Here is a 20,807-nt window from a genome sequence, read left to right as displayed (position 1 = left end):
GGCTGAGAAAAATACCATTTTTGGTAAAAACGAAAGGCTCTTTTCTTATACCATCCTTTATTTTATTGTATTTAATGTTGTGCATTTGGTAGCACAATGAATGAATAAATAAATAAATAAATAAATAAATAAATAAATGAAAGAAGGTGCCATGTTTGAATTCCAGCCGAGGGCCTTTCTGTGTGGAGTGTTGCATGTTCTCCTCACGTCCGCATGAGTTCCTTCTGGGCACTGATTCAGAGGCATGCGCGTTAGACAGTCTACATTGTCCTTGGGGTATGGATGTGTGAATGAATGGTGTGTGGGCCCTACGAGGCATTGGTCACCTGACCTGCTTTCACCCATTGTCACCCGATGGATGAATGGATGGATGGATGGATGGATGAATGGATGGGTGGATAAAAATGAATGGGAAATTTCACCGCAGGCACGAACAGGCCATGCCGTAAAGCCAGAGTTTATAGTGTACTACCTGATGATTTGGCTCTGAATCATAAGAAAGACAGAGAGAGTGGGAGCGAGTGAGTGGATGATGTTAAAAACACACAATGACACTTTTTTTATAAAACATTTATCAGCCAATTAAATGCTTTTTAAAATATGTCACGACACGTCTTATCTAAAATGCAATAAGCGAATGTGACGCAAAACATGATGTAACTTGATTCACGGTCATACCACGGGAGATCAAAAGGTCCTGCACTCGTGCTTATGAATGATTTATTAAGATGTTATATTTAGGTAATGAAGGTGTTATAAATACTTTATGAAGGCTGCATGAATATGTACTGCACGTAAAGTGCACTGGTTGGGGCCGTTTCCTGTCCACACATCACTTTTGCCTTTATGCCATCTCACGATCACACGCCGTTTTTCCACAGTTCTCCTTTTACTACGATTTTTACCTTTTTTCTCTCAGAGCTTATTCTCCCTATGGCCTTTCTCTGCCGCTGTCAGAATTATGGCTGCATCGCCAGCTATTATTATTATTATTACATTATCGTTATGATTGTTATTGTTATTATGTAACAGGCAGTTCAATACAGTGACATATTAGCTAAGCGGTGGAAATGAGTGTGGAATCACACAGGCCTTTCCTTAAACACCTCTTCGAGTGGCACGCCATGCAGCACCACTAATTGGTACTCCAACAGCAATGGCTTACGGTCTTGCATCCACACAAACAGGCTACGTCCCACCGGTCTAGTAGTCAGAAGACTGGGGTCGTAAAATTGACTGAGGTGACTGGATGCTGTCTGCCCAAACGGCAGACTTCTTATCACTGGCAGGAACGTCTACTTCCTATAGAGTTTCCTTACATCTGAAATATAAGGGATTCCATTAATCAATGATTATAAGTTCATCAGTCTACCTTAAATAGGCAGGGGCTGGGTTTAGGAAGTTGATTGACGCCTGCCAAGTCCAATAACTAGCCACAAAACAAGCTTCCATGGCAACATAAAAGGTTAAACTTTGGGGACAAACCCTTTCTCCCGTTCAAAGCTGCAAACAGCCGTGATGACCATTTTTGCTTCACAAATCTGAAACTTAGAAGTAATTGGTAACTACTGCAGTCATTGTTAGTATAGATGAACCTTCTGCGTCTTATTCAAACAGAACAGTATTTTCCCTGCTTCGTATAAATTATTAAAAGACTAAACAAAACTTTGAGGCCTAATAAATGTACTAAAGCGTCAAAGCCTTCACATTTATTTAATGTATTCGTTTATTAGGTAAACGTTTGCTAACTGTCTGCCGGATTAAATCTGTTGCTAACGCTAGTGGCTCCATTGAATGAGAAAGGGATACGGGAGCATATTTATTGATGCAATTTTAAGATGCTGACAGCATGCTGTCTATGGCTGTCATCAACTCTCAAAGTGCCGAAGGGAAGTGACGTGTTTCTTACTCGAAAAATGTATTTAGTTAAATGTACATTTTAAATGTATTTTATTTATTTATTTATTGTTAAGATGATTAACTTATTTTCTAATACTGTTTTTTCTAAGTATTAAAAGGTTTCCTGAGAGCAGTAGCACTGAGCTCCTTTTCTGAGATAAGGACATGAGAAGGGGGACCTGATCCTCGGTAAGAACTGGAACACAGATGCAATCTAGCTCTGTGTCTTGGAAACATCTTATTGATCTTGGGGAAGACCAATCAGATTATACTCTCTCCATAATGCATAATAGCTGCCCGACCAATAGGGCAACGTCTTGGTCAATTACTGTACTTCTTGAATGCAGTGAAAATAATAATGCTTAATGGGCCTCAGAGCAAACAGACGAAGAATGACCTCATTTGCAACCAACAGCAAATGAGGTCGTTTACGCCAGAAGCAAAAATGAGTCTGGCGTAACGTGGGTTTGGCCGGATTTATTGATGGCAGGAATCGTGATACTTGCATTAGTCTCATATCGCAGGTGATTTGTCACATTTGAGGAGGAATATATACAGATTCTGAGTCTATACGCTGCCTGTCTTGCTGAGGTGTTGTAAGACTAGTCTATACGCTGTATAGCTGTGTCTCTGTTAAAGATTAGCGGACTGTGACTTAATGAAGAGCTTCAGTGTGCACAGCAGAACTGCTGAAAGTCATTCATTTGAGGCAATATCCTCCAATTATTGAGTGTTCCAGGCCCTGCACCACGCCAACCGCAAAACAAAACAATATCCAGCAGCATCCAACAGCTGGTCTGAGAGTGTGCATGATGAGAATGAAACCAAGATTCCCCCAAGAGACTGCCTCCTTTCCACTGTGTGTGTGTGTGTGTGTGTGCGTATGCATACGCGTTTCTTTTTGAGTGTGTGTGTGTGTGTGTGCGAGAGAGAGAAGGAGAGAGAGAGAAATAGAGACAGTAAATGGAGAGAGAGAGCACATCAGGGTCAAACAGGGTTAGGATCAAGTAACAGGGGATTGGAATTAATTAGCCGAAAGATCACTCCTAGCCTCCAGCAAAGTTTATGCTGTTTTTTGGTCCAAAAGCGATTAGAAAAGGCACCGATGGAACTCATTTCAGAGCAGAGAGCGTTCACTGGCCACTGTGGAGCAGTGAACAGCCCTTCGCTGCTTCCTTTACTGGGAAATGGGCTGTGTGTGAGTCCCTTTTCTTAGTGTGTGTGTGTGTGTGTGTGTGTGTGTCCCTGTGGTGTTTGTGTGTATGCATGTGTGTGTGTGTTTGTGTGTGTGTGTGTGGGTGTCCCACTAGGTGTTATGGAATTAGCATGTAGCATGAATGTGTTTCCCTCTCAATGGGCAGTCTATGTGAATTTACTGTCTGTACTGTCTGTGGGTTATATGTGGTTTGCATGGATACCCTCTCATGCAGTTCTGATATTATATATTAATCGGGGATATGCTCTCTGTGGTCTGAGTAATGGAGTTAGCATGAATACCCTCTCTGCATCTCTGGTAAGTATGGATAATCTGTCTGTTATTCTGGGTAATGTAGTTAGCGTGGATAGCCCGTTCGTTATTCTGGGTAATAGTAAGCATTCACACCATGTTTTCTGTTCTGGGTAATGTTGAGTTAACATGGACACCATGACCGTTTTTGCGGTCTAATTGATACGTACATATTTAAAATATCTGTATGTGTGCGTGTGTGTGTGTGTGTGTGTCATTGAAAACTACATATTAAAGTCTACCGAGTTCTTTTTCTTTGCCAGTGCCTGAGTTAGAAGGCTGAGATTGACTTTTATTTTTCATTTTACACTTTTACATTTTTCAACAAAAAAAAAGCCCAAAATTATAACCTGCCTCGGGCGTGTTTAGAAATATCCTTGCGTAAGACTCATTCTGGCAGACAGCAGATGGATCTTTCCGTGTGAGAAATGCAGTGGTGACAGCACGCTGTGTCACTGCCAGTGTCGGCCATCTTTAGAGTCTGGAGCTGTCTGTGGAGTTATCGCCTGGGATTCAGCTTGGCTGCATTTCTAAAAGAGAGAGAGAGAGTGAGAGAAAAGTGTGACACTGTGCAACAGATAAAGCTCAGTAGATATTTTAACCCTTTGAAGAGTTGGCTTTTCTGGAATGATTCTTTTTTTTCAATTTTTTTTTTTTTTTTTTAAGTGAGTGTTCCAAAACTCCATTGCTGTCTGTTACCAGTCATGATTGTTACGTCAGCATTAGGACGTTCAGTTATGAACGTTCTCTGTATATTCACATATTTGTAACGTGATCTTAATCAGCTGATGACTCAAGCGCATACATTCAGAAAGAAAGGAAATCATGTAAATCAGAGTTCATATAAGTGAAAATAGACATTACTTTATATAAAGCATGTAAAAAAAGGTGTGAATAAATGGTAACAATGGTTATGGAGTATCTGTTCCTTTCTCTATATTATGTCTTATTGTATTTGTATTTTGTGTGATGTAGTTTTGCTGTTTCAGTTTATTAATTAATTAATTTATTTATTTAAATTGTGCTACAACTGAAGGATTTGCATCTCAAAGAGTGGCATTAACAACCATAGTTAAACAATGCTACAAATCGTGTGAAGCGTATACACAATATTCTTGCCCAACCTACCCAGAATAACTAATTACACAGCGAAATGTATTTTATTTCACATTGGTTGTGATTTCATATTTTGAGTGTAAAAAAAAAAGCAAGACCAGGTCAAAACCTAGTATATGGCTGGACCGGCTGACCAATGGTGTAACTTCATAACTCAGTGACTCGGTCACAGATATTCGCGTTTGTAGGGCTGGCCCCGCTGTTGCGGTCCAGCCAAAAATTGTCCTGGGCAATCTGGGTTTATTTATTTAAGGTTATAATAGGTGCAAGGCACTGTTACACAGGAAGGAACCAGTATCTTGAAAATGAATTTGGTATAAATATTGGTTTTGCTGTAGCAAACATTTTTAAAACAAGCTAAAGGCTTAAATACATCTAACCTTGTTTGACAGTGTGCAGGCATTAAAGGGTCTCATAAAACATAATAAACAAAGTGGAATTGGTGCTATTTTTCCACATCAGCATTTTCAGTGGGTTGTAAGTCTCCCTGGTGCTAGTTTACAACCTATAAAACTATAATCTGCTATCATGAGTCCTGTTTGCTAGTCACAAAAGACTCACAGGATCTGTGAAGTGGTGTGCAGTGACAATGCCCATTGCACACAGGTGCTAACAAGGCAATGTGTGAACTCTCACACACATACACCCAAACACCAACACTCACAAGCAAAGGCACATACATGCACACACACACTCACACACATTCAACACACACACCACACACACACGCACGCAAGCACACACACTCACATGCACGCACACACACACACACATACATGCACACACACTCACACAAGTACACCACACACACACACACATACTCACGCACACACAAGTACACAATGAAGTAACAATGAAAAGGAAAGACCACTTTTTGAGTTCTTTTCTTTTCTTTTTAATGATGGGCACATTCTGGCTATTGTGTGAGGTTTCTTTTCTAAGAGAAAGACAGTGAGGAAAAGGTCTGTCTGCTCAAATCCTATTTCAGCCAGACAATTTGTGCTTTGAAAACTGCAATAATTGTTTTGTCATTCCTGCGGAAGTTCCTGGAAGTCAGCTGCACACAGCACAGATTGGTGGAAAGCCGGCCAGAGAGAAAGCACTGGAAGGGGAAATTAGTAACATCAGGCTATTAATTAAGCCATCTATGCTCCATTGTGGGGTTGGCAAACAAACCAAAAAAAGAACCAAAAAAAAAACAAATTCAGTGGTGCAAGGGGTGCCTCACAGCAAGAAGGTCACAGGTTTGAATCGAGGGCCCCTCTGTGTGAGGTTTGCATGTTCTCCCTATATCTTTGTGAGTTTCCTCTGGGTACTCTGGCTTATTCCCACAATCCAATGCCATGCAGGTCATGGTAATTGGAGAGTCTGAGTTGTCCAGGGGGTGTGAATGGTGTGTGTGCCCTGTGACGGACTGACAGCCTGTCCAGGGTGTATTCTTGCCTCTCACCCAATGCATGCTGGGATAGGCTCCTCCAGCGCCTTCAGCTTCGCACCAAGTCTGACACGGACAGCGCGTATCAGCACTGAAAAAGCTAACTGCTAAGTACCCTGTTTCTGACAAGGTGAAGGGATTTGGGAAGCGATGAACGCCCAAAGTTCTTTAATAGAGTGAGAGCCCGCAATTCTCTCTCGCAGTTAAATTCACATCAGTCAGCCGTCCGTTTGTGCACTCGATGAAGTGCTGGATCAAACCCGTGGACTCGACTGCCAGAACGAGTCTGCCGTATTCGCATGTTTTAATAGCTGGACTCGCTTCCGCTTTCAGATGATTTTAGCTCATTATGAGTCATCTAATTGGGTGTCATTAAACAGCAAGATGTGGTGTGTGGCCAGTGTTAAATTGGCTGGCTTTCTAATGAACCATTTCTTTAAACCAGCTAAGAGGGAATGCAGGGAGTGTTGGTATCTGAAGTGTGGAAAAGAAGCTTGAACTGAAGCATAGCTGACCGATATTCCTATGTTTTTATTTTATTTACAGTTTATATATATATATATATATATATATATATATATATATATTATTTTTTTTTTTTAATTTATTTTTTTTTTTTTGTATAATTGGTTGCAAACATTACTCATTTTTTCAAAACTCGTGACAAAGTTCTCTGAACCAACACACAGCTGGGCACAACAGTCAATCACGCACACAAAATGCACCAAGACTACCAAAACACTGCATTCGTGTCTCAAAATCAAATCATTCCATGAAAATGCCAACACTAGGTTTTTTCTCCCTAAAGAACACTATGTGTGTGTGCTTGGAAAGCACTTGGATAGGAGGCCTGTTGCCAAAAGTTGTGCTGGCGGGCCAGCAGGGGGCAGTCTTTGCTCTGGGCCATGTGAGAGCTGTTGCCCCGGCAACAATTTAAAGCCAAGGTTCTGAGTTATTGTGGTCATTAGATATCTCAAGTCACCGTTCCCAAAAATTGGAGCTCTAATGTGGGTGGCCGGGCCGAGTCTCCCTCAAACTGGCTCGCTACATCAGACTTGGTAATCTGCTCCCTCCGTTTGAGCGGAAACACAATACCCACAATGCCTTGCAATTCCCCGGCCGCTTTGAAGTCCCAGGCTGCCTCTGCAAATGAGAATGCAGCGCTCTGCTGACCTACCTGGTTGCACGAAGGTAAATAAATAATAAAATTATAAAAACAAAAATACCCCAGGAAAGAGAACAACAGAGCATAAATCACATCCAGTTTGGCTTCAGAGTGGAGAGACCCAATGAGGGGAGGACAAAAAAACACAGAACGTGTTTGTTTCCTGGGCCAGAGCCAGCGGGGGATATGAGTCTGACATGTAAGATCCGGCGTGGCAGATCAAATCGGCATCTCCCTGCTCACCGAAACACGTTTTGGCGTGAAAAGCTTTAGACATAGCCTGGGGCGTTTTGGGTTTAAAAACTCCCAACAGCAACCCCCCCCAACAGCCTCCCAATGCTGCTGATGCAAGCCCATTCAGCTGAGGGGACCCAGCTAAAGGGCTGTAAACCGCATTGAAAGATTGAGGGAATAAGAGAGCCTGTACAGCGCTGGGACGCTAACTGTGCTGTGCTACGGGACCGCAGCACTTCCTGAGGCTGCGAAAGACTTTTTAAAGCCCATTTCGATGGGCAGTTTGTGGTGTTGCATTACCCGCAGGTGCTTCTGGTGTTGGGTTATTTGCAGGTCCTGATGGCATTGGGTTATCTGCAGGTCCTGCTGCTGTTGGGTTATCTGCGGGTGCTCCTGGTGTTGGGTTATCTGTATGTGCTGCTGGAGTTAGGTTATCTGTATGTGCTCCTGGTGTTAGGTTGTCTGTATGTGCTGCTGGTGGTGTTGGGTTATCTGCATGTGCTGCTGGAGTTGGGTTATCTGTATGAGCTGCTGGAGTTGCGTAATTTGTATGTGCTGCTGGTGTTGCATTGCACTGGGCACAGGCTTGGAGCTGGGCTGGGAGCTCTCCATGGTGCTGACTGCCAGGGGTAATAGATACTGCATCCAACACCATCAGCATGTGCTACTTGACAAAATTAGAATGGGCCACAGTAGCCATGGCAACAAAACCATGCTGTGTCATGAAACCATAGTCAAGGAACCCCACCCCCCCCCCCCCCCCCCCAAATGTCTTTGGTATGTGTTAAAGTCGTGGACGTTCATCACAAAAGCACCTAAACTCTCCAACCCTCCCCACCAAGTTCCTTCCCGCCCTCTCCAGAAATATTCTGAACGTTGAGAATTCTTCAACGACGGCTGTATCCGTATCCCACCTTTAGCACCAGGGAGAGTATGTGTCGCAGTGATTAAACGGAAGCTTTAAAAAATGTCAGACTGATTCTTACTGGCATAAACTTACAAATTGCTTTGCTTGAACTCTGAGGAATATTGACTTTCAGATGAGAGTCTGTGAGAAATAATGAAATAATCCCTGTGATATTTGCACAGTCGACAGGGTAGGGTAGGGGTGGAGGGTGGAGGGTGGGGGGGAGCGATCTCCTAAGGCATTGCCTTCCACTTTTCCATCACACGGTAATTTGAAATTCCTTGAGCTCGTTCTCACAGTCATAAGTACACATGGCACACGAATCCCAAAGTAACCTAATTCTATTTCCTAAGGTTCGACACATTTCTCTTTCCTACTCAGAACTCAAACGAAAAAGCATTTTTAATTCTTAACAGAAAAATATACAAATAGAAATAACCTGAGCTAGACACTCACCATGTGCACACACACACACACACACACACACAGCACATGCAAAAAAAAAAACAAAAAAAAGTAAATGTGCGACAAGTTCTTCAATTTAATTATACATGTGTTCATAAAATCACAGTTTCTCCTCCCTCTGACTCCACCCCCCCCCCCCCCCCCCCACCCCCCAGGTACCTCAGTGTTCCAGGTCACTGCCAGTGATGCCGATGACCCCACCTATGGAAACAGCGCGAGAGTGGTTTACAGCATTCTGCAGGGGCAGCCATATTTCTCCGTGGATCCCAAAACCGGTAAGAGAACCTGTTTTTTTATTATTATTATTTTTATTACTCCATTAAACTTAATGGAACTTTTCAGTGTCCTTTTGAGAAAATTATTGGGCATCACGGTGGACATTTACTTTTATGGACTTTGCGTTAAAAAAAAAACAACAACAGTGATGAAACAGTGCATTTACAAAGATGCAAAACGACGCGCGCGTTCAGTATTTGCGCGGTGTGCAGCATCACGTTCAAGTGACAGTCCTTGGTTCATAGATTGATGTTCAGCATGGAAGACAGACTGACATGCGAGCAGCAGTCCTTGGTTTACAGAGTGATGTTCTGCGTGTTGTAGAGCCTCACATACAAGCGACAGTCCTTTTTTAGCTTTGTAGCTTGTTGAGGATGTGGACATTGTATGCAATAAAGTATCTGGCGTTACTGCTGTTGTGAAAATGTGCTGTGCACTTACGGCTGGATGGTACAAGTTCTTGTGGATTGAGCAGGTTGATTGTATTCCTACTATTTCTATAGCTAAGAAAATAAAAGAAAAATAATAAATAAATAAATGAATAACATCCCTGAGCATTGCGGCAAAGGCCCAGTTATGGAACTACAGAAATGTAAAAAATGTTTGTTTTTTTTATTTATTTTATTTTCTTTTGTAGGTCACTGTATTCCAGGGTAGTGAGTCACACGCTTTTTAGCTGTGTGAAAAGTGTGTGACTCACAAAGAGCGGATGCATTTAAGCAAAACAAACAGAAAATAACGTATCTGTTGTTTTTTGGGGGGGTAAAAAATGAGAATCTGTTTAGGAAGGGTGTCTCCTGAGCTCAGTCGACCGGTTTGTTTACATCGTCGGTTTTTTGTCGGCTAATTAAAACCTGTCTTTGGCTGTGATGTTCGGCTGCAATACGGCAGACACAGTCACAGAGCCCCACAGAACAGCGCTGAAGCAGCTATAACAACAGCACCGGCCTCAGTGGAGCTCCATAGCACACCAGGATCTCTGCAGCCTTCTGCGGCTTAATTGACTACGTCCCACTGGAGACAAAAGAAGAAAGCTTTTTTTTTTTTTTTTAAATAGCTTTTAGAGATTCTGTTCTTTGCTTTTAAAATGAGGTTGAAGTAAAGACTGAAACAGGTTTAACCTAATGCGCTTTCTATGTTTTCACAAACGCATGTTTTGTTACGCTGGCTGCCATTGTGAAATGGCATTCAACTTTAATGGGACAAGGAAGCGGGACAAAGGCTTCTGAGCGCGTGTCTCTGTGCGTGTGCACCAGTGTAAGAGTCTCTCTGTGTGTCTGTGTGTGTGTGTGCTAGTGTCTGTGTGAGTGTATGTGTGAGTGTGTGCATGTCTGTGTGTGTGCACCTGTGTAAGAGTCTCTCTGTGTGTCTCTGTGTGTGTGCACCTGTGTGAGAGTCTCTCTGTGTGTCTGTGTGTGTGTGTGCTAGTGTCTGTGTGAGTGTATGTGTGAGCGTGTGCATGTCTGTGTGCGTGTGCACCTGTGTAAGAGTCTCTCTGTGTGTCTCTGTGCGTGTGCACCTGTGCAAGAGTCTCTCTGTGTGTCTGTGTGTGTGTGTGCTAGTGTCTGTGTGAGTGTATGTGTGAGCGTGTGCATGTCTGTGTGTGTGTGCACGTGTGTGTGAGTGTGTTTATGTGTGTGTGCGTGTGTCTGTGTGTGGTGTGTGTGCGTGTGTATGTGGTGTGTGTGTCTGTGCGTGTGAGCGTGTGAGTGTCTGTGTGAGTCTGTGTGTGTATGTGTAAGTGCCTGTGTGTGTGTGGTGTGCATCCATGCATGCATTTCTGTACACATGCATACAGCTCGATGATACACAGGCTCACTTTCTAAGATTCCGAAATAGAATTCAGAGCAGCAAAAATAAAAGTGGGAAAGTGAAAATGAGCTCTCTGTTTATTTTTTAGTTCTGAGACTGCTCATGTCAGCGATGCGGTGTAAAGTCAGTTCACAGCCCTCCAGTGTGAAACATGCTTTGTATACGCGTTCATAGTTACTGCTTTGTGGAGCTCTTGTTGAACTCTTTGCCCATCGACCGGACGCTGTATGGTGCGGCCCGACGACTGGCACTGATTTCGAGAACGTACATAAACCCATAAACCTTTCCCTTGATGCTGACATGGTCAGCTATGCCAGCAGAGCGTAGGTTACGGAAAAGCCAAGTAAAGATTTTCTGCATGCTGAGTTGGGGGTACTGATTGAATGTCGGATGGCTGGATTAGCCAAGCTTTATTTATATCGAGCTTCCATTAGCACGACGCATCAATGCATGGTTGTACTGATCACGTTCCTGTAGTTGATTGGTCGACACTTAAGTCGAGAAGCAGTCCACATTTTTGTCCTCAATATGACTACCAGTGAAAAGGTTTTTGTAATTTCACTTTTTTTCTCTCTCTCTTCTCCCTCAAAGGGAGTACAGCCTGGAGAATTCAGAAAAGAATGTTCACAAAAGTATCTGACCTAAATCTGCCTGATCAGCTGAAGGGGGGTGAGGGAGGGCGGGGGTCTTTTTTGTGGAACAAGGCATGTGTGGAATCCTGTCAGCTGAAACCTGCCCTAATTGGCTGAGGGGGAGACCACCCATGAATCACTATCTGGAACAGCCTGCACAGGTAAACTCTGGATTGCATTCAAGACTGTGGGGTGCTTCCTCTTTCCCTGAAAAAAAAAATGGTCATAGAAGAACAGTTTAAAACACTTTAAGGTGACATTTACGCCACTTCACATTTTCCAGAGGCACAAAATATAATTTGAAGTATCCTTAAAAGAGACTTCTGATGGAAAACAATGTAATCAAAAGACTCTGAGGGAAATTTCAATCAGCGGTTGGTTGAAGTCAGTGTGTCACTGACAATGTACGCAAGCTCCACCTATTTTTGGTTTAATGAAGCTTTGCTCTTCACTCATTGTCTGGCTGCTAGATCTCCTGGTTCTCGTGATAAACCTCCTATTTTCATGTTAAATACTGATGAGTGGACCACATGCATGAACCAATCAAACTGCTGTGCTTACCCGTGGCAAAACATTTTGATTGGATAAAATTAGCGTGCCGTTGGTTGCGGATGCTAATTCCGTCCATGTTGTCGGTCAGTGATGACACACACTGCCCCATCGTTGTGGTAATGGCCGTCTTGATTTAAAAACTCCTTACTCGGACGCGGACTTCACGGGGACTGGCCCAAAATGAGGAACACTGGAGCGCACGGTGCTCAGGGCAAAAGACACTGTTTTAATGAACGGGGCGGGGCTAATGGCTGTCGGTTGGAGCGGACAATGATTATGGCAGTTTCACTTTTTGCCATTAAATAAGATGGTAAAATAATTGATTCATAATTGTGTGTAATAGGTCTTTTTTGGACACTTGATTCGAGCTCGATCAGTATTTTCCAGCCAGATAGGAGAGGAGGAAATGAAATATATAAACATTGAGCAAGCTGTACAAAAGCAGAGAAAATGAAGATCGCAGCTTCACAACCAGCTTTGATCCTTCCCCGAAATCCTCCCTGGTATGATTTATTGGCTGGGATACTGCTGAGTGCGAAGAAAGGGGGAATAATGAAAATAAAACTGATCTGTGTATGCGTGCATGCATGCGTGTGTGCGTGTGTGAGTGTGTGTGTGTGTGTGTGTGTGACATTTACATTTGCATTGTAACTTAAGAAATTACTGTGAGACAGAAAGCCTATCCTTGCACAGCCATAACAATAGCAATTATTAAAATGGCAATCTTAAAAAAGGAAAGAGAAAAAGGAAGCTTATCTAGTGGGGGTCACAGGAGCCATGGAACAATATGAAGAGTTGTTGAAGAGTTGTTTTTTAGTCTTTTTTTTAGTCTGTGTGGGGTTATGGGCATTTTCTCCCTCCTCGGACTCTCAAGGCCACTGAAAACATATGTTTCAGTTTTTGCTTCTCTCAGTTTCCCTTTGTCACGATTCCGGTTTGATTAAATTCCATTTTCATTGTATTTTTATTGTATTCTTTTTTTTTTTTTTTTTAATGAATCTGATTTGACAGGGACAGTGCACATTGATCAGTCTGACGTTTCTGTGAATGTCCCAGATTTACCCAGCTGGCTAATTCTCAACTCTAGTCTCTGGGCAGGTAAACAATTTAAAAGTTAAAGGCGGAGAGAGAGAGAGAGAGAGAGAGAGAGAAAAAAAAACATATTTAGACACAAACTGAAATAATTAACAGGATAACATGAAAGCAGATAACGGTCCACAGCATACGGCAAAAAAAAAAATTAGACGAAAGCACACACTGTTTCCTTTGTCTTTGAACTCTTCATTTTTTCCACAAACTGTTCAGTTACAGTGAACAGATGTCCACGCTTTCCCACAATTAGGACCTCACCAGTTTCACCCGCCAGTCCGCGCTTTAACTGATTCACAAAGCGATCGCTTTAAAGCGCCGTCGTTTCTCAGCGTAGCCACGTTGAAGGAAAAACGACAGCGTTAGCTGATCTCACTGATTAAGCGCCCTGGGGTGCGACTCTGGGATATTTATTCTTCATGGCGTGCGGAGCTATTTCTGACACAATTTCACTTGAGAGGGTAAATCATCCCTCCGCAGACATCGGCAGCGTCTATTCACGGACAATTAAAGAGTTCGTTATGATTCAGGGGTTACGGTAGTCATGGCCACGGGCTCGCACGCGGATTCCCAGGGCTGGTTTTTACAGTAGGAGGCCCTGGCATACTGTAAACTGCCTGCAAACGCTGAAGAGGTCGGTGTAAGGGTTTGGGAACTCGGCTCGTAACCGAAAGGTCGCAGGCTCTATTCCGTGCGACCACCAGGCGTTTAACCTCGATTGCTTTAGTAAAAATAAATTATAAAAACCATTTAGCTGTATAAATGGATACTATGTAAGGAAGCTGTATGAGTTGTTCTGAATAAGTGTGTCTGCTAAACACCCAGGGATTTAATGAATCTCTGTTCTTTTTGATTTCCTCTGGGTCCCGCCCTTTGTGTGGGACATCCAACATATATTCTAAAGCCTTCCCCGAAGAGTGGAGGTAGTTACAGCAGCAAAGGGTGGACCAACTCCATATCGATGTCCATCATTTTGGACAAGATGTTGGATGTCAGGTGTCCACATACTTTTGGCCATGTAGTGTATGCACAGGCAGCAAGCAGTAAAATGTACCCAGCAGACGCAGGAGCTGGTCGATATCCAAAACAAGGCACAAGATGGCTTGTTTTGTATACGACATGTGCAGCATAAAAATGTTGCCTTTCAATGGGAACAAAACAATGTTTGCACCTCTGTTACACAGCTTTGTTCAGCCTGTATTTGTCTTACTAGTGTTTCGGTAAAGGTCACTTCTGTGATTCAACCAAACCGTAATTAAGCATGACGCTTAGTATGATTTACTGTGGGAGAGTGTCGAGAAGCCCAGCGCGCAAGATCCTTCCACCAGCGTTCCAGAACTCTTTTAGGTCTTGTGCTTTTATGTCATGTGACTGTCAGGACTGGGTGCATTCCCCTCCTTGAAATGGCACCTTCATGAGAGAATATAAACATAAACCTGTCATCATCATGACCCAACCAATCAAAACCAGAGACCTCCTCTTTCTGAGCTGGGCTGAAACATTGACATGCAAAAAACTTATATTGTGTAGTGCACTCGTATTTATGAATGAGTGAATGAATTAATACATAAATAAATAAATAACACTGTGGGTTTGCACCCATGAGGGAAACATCAGAACTGAAAGTCTAATTTCACTGGACACCTATGTCTAATGGAGCTAGCAGCGTTGAGGCTGTATGAGAAAGGTCATATCTTTATTGTTATGGCTTTGATAAGGTGCTGCTAAATTTCAAATAGGGACAGTAAATGCCACTACACACCACTTACAGAGAGAAAATATGAACCAGCTCTCTATGCTGCTGGAGCAGACCCATATTAGTGCATTTAAAGGACGTGCACTTGAAGACCCCAAACTCTAAATGCATTTTTCGGGTTTGCTACTGAAGTTTACAGAGTGCACTACGTGTGTTTGTGTGCGTGTGAGTGTGTGTGAGAGAGAGTATGTGTGTGTGCGTGTATCTGTGTGAGTGTATGTGTGCATGTGTGTGTTTGTGTGTGAGTGTGTGCGTGTGTGTGCGCATGTGTGTGTGTGTGTGTTTGAGAGCGGATGTGTGCATGTGTGTGTGAGTGTGAGAGTGTGTGTGAGAGTGTATGTGTGCGTGTGTGTGAGAGTGTATGTGTGCGTGCGTGTGTGTGTGAGTGTGTGCATGTGTGTGTGCGCGTGCATGCGTGTGTGTGTGTGTGTTTGAGAGTGTATGTGTGCATGTGTGTGTGAGTGTATGTGAGAGTGTATGTGTGCGTGCGTGTGTGTGTGTGCGCGTTTGTGTGTGTGTAATCTGGATGTATGGGGGAAAGTGTCACAGAAGCACAAGAGCGTGGAGCTGCTGCCGTGTTCCTGTCTGTCCCGGTCCTGCAGCGGACGCATGAGAGCAGTTATATTTAAACTGCCGAAGCTGTGAAAGTGACACACATTCCGTCTCCTCCAGAGGACCCCCCCCCCCCCCCCCCCCCCCAATCCCCCCACCCCCTCCCTCAATCCCCCCACCCCCTCCTTGTCCTCATGTACAGAGCTCAGGCACCATTGCAGAACCCCATTCTGAGAAACAGCCTGAGCCAGGCGTTGGGCTGCAGTGGCATATGTTGGATAGAACGAGTGATTAACCGTACATAAACAAATTAATAAATAGATTTTGTCCGATTGACTGCGCCAGGAATGCATTTGGTGATGAATATTTTGTGACAAACGTTTAGTGATGATCCATGGCAGGTACGTGATCATCTCTGAAGGATGTTTGGCAATGTAACAATAATTGCACAATGTTACTTGGAAATTACTGTAGGAAACAAATTTTTTAAAAGTCCAGCAATGGATAATACACAATGAGTTCCATAATGTTTGGGAAAAAATGCATACAACCCCCCCTACCCCCCCATACAATCTGAGACTTTTATTTTCTTCAGTGGTGAGAATTCTTCAGTCCTCAATTGCAGAGGTCTTCTTTGCTTACCAGGCTCTTTGTGTGATTACTGAGTTCACCAGTGCTCTCTTCCTTCTTAACGATGTTCTTAAAAGTTGATTTTTGTAAGCCTAAGGTTTGGTCTAGTCCCTGACTTTTGTTTTTCTTTCTTATTTTCAAGCTTCCTTGACAAATGCCAAGAACCGACTCCAAAGGCAATCAGAAGCCTAGAATGAGACACTAAAAGCTCTCTTATACCTGCACTAAGGAAGCAATTAGAAGCAAATTGAACAGTTTGGTTACTCTGACTGAGTTCATGACCTTAATAAAACCCTATTTAATTGTGCCTTGCACTTGCCAGAAGTGATATTTAATGGAGTACTGGGTTTAGTTTATTGCTTTGCAGTTTTATAGTTTTATTTTATGTAGTTTCATAGCTAATATTTTTTAATTTAACTTTTTAAAATCAATGCAGTGTAAATGTATGTAGGATCAGTATACAGCAGTGTGCTGGATCTCTGTCACCCTCGGGGCAGTGGTCTGTCAGGTGACTGCGTTCCTCCACTCAAGCGCCCAGGTGTGAGACTCCCAGGTGTTACATCACCGTTTCCCCCCCGGGCGACGGCTGTCAGATCAGCTCAGGCCGTGGCGGCACGCCGCACGCTCCGGGGCCGGGTACGACTCCCACTGCATCCGCGTACCGGCGCTCGGGATCATCCAGCACGCGGGGCGGGGGGGGGGGGGGGGGGGGCTGATGGGACGGGACGGGACGGGTCGGGGAAGGATGGGACGGGACACCCACCCCCACACCACCCCCTGCCAAGGCTTCTGAAAGGCTTTCTCAGGTCTCTGGTAAACAACTTTTTTTCTCTCTCTCTTTTCTATCATTGGCTTTGGCACAGTGGACAGAAATAAGGTCTTTTTTTAAAAAATGGGACGCTCGATTGCAGGACGAGCGCAGCACCCCGTCCTCAGCCTGCTGAGGTGTTTTACCTCTCTTTGGAAATAAATCAGACCGGAACGTAATGTGCAGTCCGCGCAGAGCCATGACCGGACCATTTCTGGGATTTATTTACAGCTTGCCAGATTTCAGCTGAATTTTGGGGGTTCTGGATGAATTGGACTTTTTTTTTTTTTTTTTTTTTTTTTTACCAAATATTGTACATCCGTTACTAGCACATTTATCTTGTCCTTCTAAAGCTCTGATTTGCTGAATCATAATAATCATAATACATGCAAATGCAGGTTCTATACCATTGTTATACCTTTGAATAATAAAGGCAAAAGGAATGCCCTTCAGTATCTGGCTCAGTGCGCTGTTTTGATTGGGCCTATTAAATCAGTTGATCAGCATGCTTTCAGTACACTGTCATAAATGGAACATCCGGCAAATCAGAGCCGTTTGTTTAGGTCACGTGATGTGAAGGTGAACGCAATGCCCGGGCGGGGCCAAATGGATTTTAATCAGGCCCGAGTGCTGACGAATGCAGACTTTTCTATTTTACCTGACAGTCTTATACCCTGGGCTATAATCTACCCAACCACTGTGAGTGTACGGTCTGATAAGTTTCCCCATTACCACCCTATTACCATTTAGCCTATCTACCGCCAGCAGAGGATGTGCTGTCCATCAATGGTTACTCCGAAGATTTCTTCACACCGGGGATATATATTCACATGACAGGTGCAGAAAATCAGGCATGCAGCCATGCGATCTTCATGGACTTACATTGGCAGTGGAACGGGTTGCGCTGAGGAGCTCAGTGACTTTCAACGTGGCACGGCCATAGGATGCCCGCTTTCCAACAAATGGGTTCTTCAAAATGTCTGAGATAGAGAAAGAGGAAGAGAGACTGAGAGAGAGAGAGAGATAGAGAGAGAGAGAGAGAGAGAGAGAAATAAGCAAATCTAAATTAGGAACCCACATAAATTTACCATGCATTTTTTGAAAGTCAGACCATGAAGTGGTGTCTGACGTAATGTAGTCTTATGTAGTGGCCGCAGATTTATGTAACCTCACAGTGAAGTGCCTTCCTCTTCCTCTTATGGTTACCTGGAGCCGGGCCACATACTTTTTAAAAAAGCTTAGACTCCCGAACGGGGAGCACTGTGGAGGACTTTGTGCTCTCTGACTCGAGACGGGGAAAGCAGCGGCACCGTCAGAGCAGAGCAGAGCGCAGCGCTCGGAGTTAGCTGAACAACGCCGGGGAGGAGAGGTCTGAAAAGTGAGCTAAAATTGGCAGAAGTACAGCACACGAAATACCTGACCCAGCGCTACGCATTCGTGTGTAACGCACATCTAGACCCGGTGGTAAATCAATTCAGATGGAGTTTATCAGAGGCCAGCAGTGACCACGTGTAGGTAGGTACAGGCTGCAGTTTAGTCAGTCGGTATGGTTGGTCGGTAGGTAGGTAGGTAGGAAGGTAGGTAGGTACACACCAATATGCACTCCTCAGTGCTAAAAGTATTCTGTTAAAGTTGAACAATGTTTTAGCTGGAACATTTTTCTGGATTTGAAATGCTGTGGACAATCACACAAAAGTGTGTCTGCTTTGCATGATTCTAGGGTCTTCTTTGTAAAATGATATATCTATGCAGGAACTTTCTGTTTAGCCCAATGGAGGTTGTGAAATTGTCCAGAAAGTCTTTTTGAACCAGAAAGAAGTGCTGAGCTTGTTTGTGTTGGACGGAGCCGTCCATCCCTTGGGGGACAGGCTCAGGGTTCAGTGTTCCGATCTGCTTCTTAATTCTTGGTTCACAGGAGTACAGCCTCAGTGTGGAGCTGCTACAAACTGCTAATCAGCAGCCAGACCCCTTAATCCTGAAGATTACATTCTCAGTCCTGGCACCCCTATTTATTTATTTTATTTATTTATTTCTTGGTAAATGGTAAATAGACTGCATTTATATAGCGCTTTTATCCAAAGCGCTTTACAATTGATGCCTCTCATTCGCCAGAGAAGTTAGGGGTTAGGGGTTAGGTGTCTTGCTCAAGGACACTTCGACACGCCCAGGGCGGGGTTTGAACCGGCAACCCTCCGACTGCCAGACAATCGGTCTTACCGCCTGAGCTATGTCGCGCCATTTCTTCTGGTTTTCGTTACAGCTAGTCCCTCGATCAATTAAGGTCAGAACATGTCTACGTTTTTCGGTGCCTCTGTAGTCGTAACGAAGACGTTCATGCGCAAAGCGGTTCCTGCAGAACTGAGTTCGAAACCCGTTCCTCGGCCGAACGGCGTTTACGTTCGCCGGCTGTGACCCGAAAACGAGACGACCGCAGTTAGATGACAGCTCGACCTGCGACGCCCTCTCCGCTTCACCCGATACCTTCGAGACCTGAGGTGTGCCCATATCGGGAAGGATGTAATTTCAGGGGTAGATAATTCAATTTGGAGGGAGAAATTGAGGTATTGCTATGACGGGAGACCGACTAATGACTTCAGTGGCTACTGCATTCTGATAATACAGAATGATCAATCAGTACTAATCTGCTGCTGAGCTGCACTGGAACACTGGGGATTCGCACCTGAAAAGTCTCATATATTGGCTTGATGGCATACCTCAGCTGTGGAGAGATTGACAACAAAATCATTTAATAATATTAATCAGCTGGATATATATTATTCTTTTTTTAATGAGTAATATATTATCACACAAAGGACACAGCTTCTTTCACCACCCTACCGCCCCCTACATATACAGAAAAACAAACGTGCGCACACACACACACACACACACACACACACACACACACTGATACAGTACAGACCAAATGAACTCATAGCACTTTTCAGTATGACGTACAATCAACCATTAGCAGCACCATTAACGCTACGTCTTTTAAAGTTGTTCTGAGAGGCCCACGGGGATAATAAAATGCTGAGATAAATAAATAAAGAAATAAATTCAGCCGTAATGCTTTCTTTTCATTTTGCTGCAGTACCTGCCACACCCTCAGAATGTTTTTTTTTTTTCTTTTTTTTTTTTAGGAATTGTATGGAAACTGCGGTGTTGACTGTTCAAAGGGTCAAGTTACCGTACGTTTGTCAGAAATACGCAACAATACTAGTAAAAAATTTTTTAAAAACAATGAGAATATTGCTTGGCTGTCCCATTCGAAAGCTTGCAATCCGAGAATTGGATGGGACTGTTTTTGAAGTCGAAGTTAATAGCTGGGTCTAAACATCTAAGCAGCTTTCTCGCTTTAAATCAGTGAACCCGTGGAGAGTTAAGTGTTGTCAGGCACCTCCAGCGCAATGACTTCCTTTTTCATTTGAAGTCGGCTCATTTCCCTGCCGATGTGACTTTTTTTTTGCGAGCGATTCTTCTGTTGAAAGGAGAAAACTCGGATCGGGCCGGTAGCACGCTGAGAAGATTAACTTCCGCTGCCGCTCGGATCAAAGGAGAAGCAGCGCCTGTGCCACTTGGACGCTGGCTTCCGGGGGGCTTCTGTTTTAAAGAGGCGAACGACCGCCACAAATGTTAACGTTAAGGAAAAAGAAGAAATAACAAACGAATGTCTTAAACTGGCAACAACCATAATTCTATTTTCACTTTTGTTTAATTCAGGATTTATTTCAAACCCGGTCCTCTACAAATGCTGAACACAGATGGACTTAAAGGCAGCAAGAGTTTCATTTTCAGACATGAAGAGTTTATGAAGGGGCTACTTGACCCAGTCTTGTCTTTGTGAGCACCATGCTTGCTTACTTTCCCGAAAGCTTGACTCTGGTAATGCTACACTGTTATGGTATCATCCGAAGATTGCTGAAAAGAATATGTTACACTAGTAAGTACTGCGACTACTTCTATTACTGG

At 43.6% G+C, this 20,807-nt stretch overlaps 1 protein-coding gene across 4 annotated transcripts in view; it reads left to right on the top strand.

Moving 5' to 3' along the window:
* Positions 1–20,807, top strand: part of LOC118224910 (cadherin-18) — a 199,698-nt gene that overhangs the window by 144,315 nt on the left and 34,576 nt on the right. For all 4 annotated transcript variants that reach the window (XM_035412762.1, XM_035412763.1, XM_035412764.1 and 1 more), the window contains one exon: positions 8,884–9,003. In XM_035412762.1, coding sequence (XP_035268653.1) covers positions 8,884–9,003 — 120 coding nt within the window. The remainder of the gene's footprint in view (positions 1–8,883; positions 9,004–20,807) is intronic.

This window comes from Anguilla anguilla, chromosome 4 (genome assembly GCF_013347855.1).
Source record: "Anguilla anguilla isolate fAngAng1 chromosome 4, fAngAng1.pri, whole genome shotgun sequence".
NCBI lineage: Eukaryota > Metazoa > Chordata > Actinopteri > Anguilliformes > Anguillidae > Anguilla > Anguilla anguilla.
This window is presented reverse-complemented; position numbering and strand designations above follow the sequence as displayed.